Source organism: Hippichthys cyanospilos, chromosome 12 (genome assembly GCF_059441005.1).
Source record: "Hippichthys cyanospilos isolate Australia breed blue-spotted pipefish chromosome 12, RoL_Hcya_1.0, whole genome shotgun sequence".
Classification (NCBI taxonomy): Eukaryota; Metazoa; Chordata; class Actinopteri; order Syngnathiformes; family Syngnathidae; genus Hippichthys; species Hippichthys cyanospilos.
Genome location: NC_142380.1, coordinates 193,611 through 200,263, shown reverse-complemented (window position 1 = coordinate 200,263; position 6,653 = coordinate 193,611). Strand labels below are relative to the sequence as shown.

Here is a 6,653-nt window from a genome sequence, read left to right as displayed (position 1 = left end):
AGGGAGGAGGAGGTGGAAAACTATGTGTATATATGCTCCTTGGGAGGAGGAGGTGGAAAACTATGTGTATATATGCTCCTTTGCCGAGTTCCCCACTCGCTCGCCAACGCACACGCGGCGTCATTAGGGAAATGGGGGCCGTGCATTCGGTACCTAAGGGGGGGCGGGGACTTCACCTTGTAAATGACCTCTTAACATTATCGCCAACGGAATTTAGGCTGTACACGCTGTGTTGGGGCCTAAATTTAGGCACGATGACCCCCCCGAAACAGCTCTGGTAGCGCAGCGGAGCTCAGTCAACATCCCAACTAAGGATAGGGCAAACAACGACGACGGCATTGCTGCTTAGCTGTCTCAGGAGCAGTCAGGTATTCTTTTTCTACACCGTCGGTCTTCGCCACGGCGGCCACCCTGGCTACGACGTCCCGCTCGGTCGTCTCCGGTTCACTGATTTGTTCTCGCCATAACGCGAATAATAACGATTGTCCGTAACTCGATCGAGCAATGGCGGTTGCCCGATAAAGCTTTGGGCCATGTTTTAACCTGACTTGCGCACGGCGCGACCTCGTCGATGAGGCAAGAAATTCCTCTAAGTCGGCTAAGGCACCCGTGTGAAGTGAAAAGCATTTCAGGCGACCGCCACTTGAAGCTCATGGACAGAATACCGGCGCGCGCAGAGCAGCAATCTGAAGAAAAGGCGCTTATCTTCAAGAAGCTAGAATAGAGCTTCAAAACCATTGGTCTTCTCCCCGTCTCGACCGGCGGAAATCTTGGCCTCGTCTCGGCCTCGGCCTCCAAAAGCCTCCGCCGCGTTTCGACGACAGTACTCTCTTGGTCCCCGTAACATCTTGAACCCGAGTTGCTTCGGCCTCAACCGACTCGACGACTCCGGCGCGGCGATATGGACAGTCGCGGCTGCCCCTTGTGGCGGTCACTTTGACTAAAGGTAAATATCCTCCGGCATCGATGATTTGATGTCGCTTGTGTAAATGGAGTCTTTCGCAATCATAAATCATTAACCTTTCAGTCGGCCAGGGAGCCGTCCCATGAGCACCAAGGGCTCCGTGGGTGGCAAAAATAAACACAATATCAATGAAATCCACTTTACTTGCGACGCGCTTTTAAGAATGCCGGGAAGTTGGAGCGTAGCCTGCTCTCAGGCTAGATAGCGCTTCCCGCCCGCTGAATAACAAGACTGGAAATCAAGAAGGGGGAAGACAAAAGGAAGCGCGGCTCCACTGTTGGAGGGCCGGCCGCGGCCGCGGACGCGGGACCTTTTCCACCCGGCTGGTCTTCTTAATGGAACGAATGCGGACTTGTCGAGCGCGGCAAAGCAGGGCATGGCTTTAAGCGGTGAGTAGCCGGAGTTGTACTTTGCGGCCTGAACGGGACTCGGAGCTTGAGCGCGTGTCGGCGTGTTCATCCAGGGCTCCTGCTGCTATGTACGCTAGCCGCCCAAGTGCGGTACGCCCGCAGCAAGCCCATTGACTTTGTGTGCAGCAGATCGGCAAGGAGAGCCATGAATATTGCGGCGGAGATGCAGACCGCACTGGTGAGGCTTCCGCTTGAACTTTTTTGCATTCACGTCACTGTTTGAGGTACAGCGGGACCGCGGGTCAATCGCAATCAATTTCGTGATCAGCCGCTGTTCCCGCCGCAATCGGCAATCTATGTTACCTAATGAAGTTCTATACAAATCCGCGAAGCGGATATTTAGAATAGAGACGAGCAAACATGCGGGGGATTTGCCCACACTCGGCGGAACGTACTCGTACTGCCGAACCTCTATCCCGGCAGAACAACTGCAACGCGTCCACCGTCCTGCCCGCGCCGATTCAGCTACCCTGCACCGAGCTCCACGCGGCATCCTGGGAAAGAACATCAGTACGTTAGCGCAGCCGCGAATTCAGCCATCATTGGGTTCTTTCATTTACAATCGATCACATCTCATTTGTCCGCGTGTCTCTCTCCGCAGCACCACGAGAGGAGACAAGACATTAGCGCATCCTTGAGGCGTCTTTTGGAGAGCGTGGAGGTGGCGAGGCCCGGCGGCCAGGCGGAATGCGCTTCAGTGCTTTTGCAGAGGCTGGAGCACAACATCAACAGCTACCTCCTCATCCTCACACATCTTCAATTGAGTGTAAGAGGCCGTCAAGGTGACACTTACAGAGGAGCAGTAAGCAGTTACTCTGTGATTTGTTGGTCGAATTGGGAGATGACGCGCGATGTTCACGCGATGTCCGTGTCATTTTTGAACCTGTGACCCTCATGCTTTTCTCTTCTATCGTACCAGCAAACGGTTGCTAACTTATCAAGGAGACGTCGTGCGTCAGGTCCAATACGCGTCAATGGGTTTCACTTTGCGCCCCGCGTCAGATTCAGAGGCGGTATCGGTTTCACAAGGTGCGGAAACTTCCGGACTTCTCGTAAATCACTGGCGCTCCGGGAATGATGTCGCCAATGTTTCGTGACCCCAAAGACTTCCTTCCGCAGGACAAGAAGAAGATAGGAGAGCATACTTTCCACATGAGACCACTTGAAAGTCTAATATAAATGTTATCTACTCCGTTTTTCATTTGCACAAAAATCTGCAAATCTCAAAGTCAACAAATGTTAGATTAGCAAACATCTTGAAAACACGATCTCGAGCAATTGTACTGAATCTAAGCCGAAAGCTAAGCGCGCAAATGAATGGATTGTATTCTAATCGTTGTACATTTTTTGCTAAAATGTTAACTCATCCTCTGCTGGCCCGGTTAAAAAAGATTTTTGATGAGATTATTGCCGTCTATGGCCCAGTAAAAACGGATCTTTGATGTCTATAGCCGTCAATGGCACCGAACGAGTTAACGAGCGGTACCCTAATTCATATGCTTTACTCGGACTGTCGTGTGTTCTGTTAGGACCAGCGGGGGCAAGCGGAAATCCCCCAATTGTCTTGTGTTCCTCGAAGCACCCTCAGCCTGAGCGCCGTCCTGCTCAACTACAGGCGGCTGATCACAGGCAAACTGGAGCGCTTGATGATGAGCCTGGAAAGCAGATGCAGTCCCCAGTGAACGGAGGAGCATCTCCAATAAAACTACTCGATCAAGGGTCCTTGAAATCCCGATGGCAAAAAAAAAAAAAGAAAGATTTGTCCAGAATTGGAAATCTCCGAAGATGGCGCTCATCGCACGGCTGATGTCATGTCGCTAACTATTCAATCAACTGAATTGCAAAATCAAGAGCACCTCTATTGTTTGCAGCCATGTAGTGCACTCCTCTATATCTATATGTGTATCTATATCTATATATATATATATGTATCTATATCTATATATGTGTATCTATATCTATCTATCTATCTATCTATCTATCTATATCTATCTATCTATCTATCTATCTATCTATCTATCTATCTATCTATCTATCTATCTATCTATCTATCTATCTATCTATATATATATATATATATATATATATATATATATATATATATATATATATATCTATATATATATATATATATATATATATATATATATATATATATATATATATATATATATATATATATATATATATATGTATCTATATCTATATATGTGTATCTATATCTGTGTATCTATATATATATTTTTTTCTCCAATGTATGCCCTTTTTTTCCACAATCTAAACAGTCATTAGGTGTTTTAACAACGGGTGTGTGAAACGCTTGTGTCAAAATAACCTAAAGGTCAAGACTTATAGTAACTTTGCACACCCTATCAGACGTTGCCGAAATGATCTGATCTTTAAATGGGCTGGAACATGATATTGAAGTACTTTCCACAGTGTAGTATTTAAGAAGATTGTTATAAATACAGAGCGGTGACTACCACAGGAAGAGAGTAAATCCAAAATTTTTTAAACTGCTGAAAATGGCTAGAAATGTAAGGAAAATGCTGTGCAATACGAGCAGAGAAACGGACTCGCTAACATCAATTCCATTTAAGGACGTGACGTCACATTTTCCAGCTTGATTAGCATTAGCACGCCTTGGTCACCTGCGGCCGCCCAGGCAATTAGTCTGCCAAAACAAGCGACACATTTCCGCAGCGGCGGAGGAATGAAGATTTACTCGGTGTGTGGATGTACTAGTCAGCAGCGGGACAAGTAGTCCGAAAAGGCTCCTCTCCCCCGTTATCGACTCGCCACCGGCGGCGTGTCGAAGGACGAGCCCCCGAAGAGGACGTCCAAACATGGCGACGAACGAGGCCGCGGTCGCTCGGCCTCGGAAAGCGAGCGAAAGCTCGGCGTGCTTTTCGGAGTCGTCATTCCCACGTCGCTGTCTGTGTTTAGTGTCGTTGTGTTCCTGCCAATTGGTGAGTAAAAAGTAGTTTTCACCCACGAAACGGTCAAAAACGTCTCATTAATTATTTTACAGTTATGGCGAAAATAAAAGCTAACCGGATGGTCACGTGAGCAATTAATTCGCTTCAACACCCCCCCAGAGGTCGACTGTCTTAAAGTTATGGCGCAAATAAAAGTTAACCGCTTCAACAATTCCCCCCCCCCCTTAATGGTAGGTAGTCTGTCTTTATTTTGGATTATTTAACTACCAGTGGCTGACACGTATTTCTAAATAACAATGATATATCCGTACAACAAACATTTACTATGTATTGGGGTTTAGGGACCTGGAATTGTATTTGCAAAACGCATGGTATTCCTAAATATTTTTGTATTTCAAGTCACCTGAAGTACACTCAATGCATACGATTCGGCAAAGAAAAGCGCTCATCGCCGAGCGTTAGCGCTTATTGAAACCTTGACTTTTTAACACCGTGGGGTAAACCGTCAACACGATTATCAGCCGATGCCTACTTACAATATAGATGGCAAACAGTGTAATTAATGTTTCGTTTCTCTGACTTGTGTTTTTGTGTTGCCAGGTGACTTGAAGAACCCAAGTTATGCTATCCCCAGTGGAACCTTGGCGGCGGTGTTTACAACATTTGTCACGTACAATCTGCTAAGCCTGCTGGCTGCGGCGTCTTGTGAACGGTTTGTATTGCTAGCAGGATACATATGGGCCATTCCGAAATTGGAGGACCTTTTACAATCCGCTCTTTGAAATAATCTACATACGACATACTAAGACGTGCAGTTTGTGAGTAAATTTACTTGTCCGGAACCCAATCCTATTAAAAAAAAAAAAACTAAGCAAAAAGAATTCTTGAAAATAATTGTCTGGAGTACCCCTAAAATGATATTTTCTCTTGTCCCACATCCTGCAATGACCAAATTGGATCTCAATTGAAACTGTTCAAATGGAATTATTATTTTTTGTTTCATTGCATTTGTTTTAATTAACATAACCTTGAATATGAATATAAGGTGTCAACCATATTACTTATAAAATCAGGTAATAAAAAGTGTAGCGGTGATCGGTAATGTGTACTAATGAAGCCTGTGACGCTTGATAACCTACCACCGATGACCATGTAGCAGAAAATTGGAAAAGTGAAGGTTGACTTTTGAAGAAACCAAAACGTTCTCCAATTCTGGAATGATCCGTAAGCTAAACATCGGGGGTCCCGTTCTAAGCCTCGATTCCGCAATCGGAGGCCAAAGGTGTCCGAACGATGACTTCAACTCCTCCTCCTCCTCCTCCTCCTCCTCCTCCTCCTCCTCCTCCTCCTCCTCCTCCTCCTCCTCCTCCTCCCTCCTCCCTCCTCCCTCCTCCCTCCTCCTCCTCCTCCTCAGGCGTGTTGATGAGGGGGCTGCACAAGTCAGGAGTCTTTCGCCATTTTGAAGTTTTTGACATTTTCACTCCGGAGACATGAAACAGATCACGTCCATAAATCCTTCACTTTGAAAATCTCAACGCAAAGGTACTTCAGAAGTGTCCGCCTGTGAAGCGATCTGCGGCATTTGTATGCAAAGGCATGGCTAGACTGATTGCTGACAGAGCCTGCGACCAGATGATGAGATGAAACGGTATCAAAATTGGTTATCATGATAACGGTGACTAAAATGGACATCAAATTAGATGCCTTGGCTCAAAGCGTTACAAAAGCTTTTAGTTTGAATCCAAATTGAAAAGATCCAACTTTTTTTGCGTGCTAGACATAACAGCGCCAACCCAAATGAAACGGCATGCGTTTAGGACTGCGTCAAATCTCAATCGGCTAGTCACGATATCTCAAATGAAATGGGAACCAATTTTATCCATAAATAGAAAACACAGCTAACTTATTTGGTCGGCCTTGAGTTTTTGCTGGTCACCAGCGAAATGCATTTTAGTACACGAAAAATGCACCAGTCGACTTTGTGCTCTCAATTGTCACGATATAGTCGAGCGTTTATACTCGTATCGCGAAGGAAACATTGTCCAGATGAACCGAGGCCGCGCAATGCACCTCGGTCGATGGATGGACGCAAATCCCCTCGCCGCGTGTGGACGAGCGGGGACGCGGACGCGGGGCAGCAACAGGCAAGCGCACTTTGCCTGTTTGACCGTTTTTTGTTTCTCTCTCTTTCTTAAAAACTGCAAGGCGGGGTCCCGGCTCTGGCGAGGAAGACGTCCGGCGGTGGCGACCCCTGGGCCACGGCGCTTGCCTCCTGGTTGCTTGTACAGGTCAAGGATTGGCTTTCTCCTCTTGAAGAATGTTTTAGTACGTCTTGCCGTC

General features: G+C 46.6%; 1 protein-coding gene and 1 long non-coding RNA gene across 2 annotated transcripts; both read left to right on the top strand.

Moving 5' to 3' along the window:
• Positions 1 to 52: 52 nt before the first annotated feature.
• thpo (thrombopoietin) lies at positions 53 to 3,420 on the top strand. Its single transcript, XM_088430077.1, has 5 exons — positions 53 to 1,353; positions 1,428 to 1,552; positions 1,798 to 1,884; positions 1,976 to 2,140; positions 2,904 to 3,420. The coding sequence occupies exons 1-5, from the start codon at positions 1,341 to 1,343 to the stop codon at positions 3,054 to 3,056; spliced, it is 543 nt and encodes a 180-aa protein (XP_088286203.1). The 5' UTR covers positions 53 to 1,340; the 3' UTR covers positions 3,057 to 3,420.
• Positions 3,421 to 3,674: 254 nt separating this feature from the next.
• LOC148414219 (uncharacterized) lies at positions 3,675 to 6,633 on the top strand. The gene is made up of 3 exons (XR_015867393.1): positions 3,675 to 5,025; positions 5,728 to 5,855; positions 6,519 to 6,633. It is a non-coding gene; the product is annotated as an uncharacterized LOC148414219 (long non-coding RNA).
• The last annotated feature ends 20 nt before the right edge of the window (positions 6,634 to 6,653 follow it).

Excerpts from the sequence above, each read along its gene's own strand:
- thpo (XM_088430077.1), top strand. Across the intron at positions 1,885-1,975 it reads CATCCTGGGAAAGAACATCA|CACCACGAGAGGAGACAAGA; the intron begins GTACGTTAGCGC and ends CTCTCTCCGCAG. Across the intron at positions 2,141-2,903 it reads TCACACATCTTCAATTGAGT|GACCAGCGGGGGCAAGCGGA; the intron begins GTAAGAGGCCGT and ends GTGTTCTGTTAG.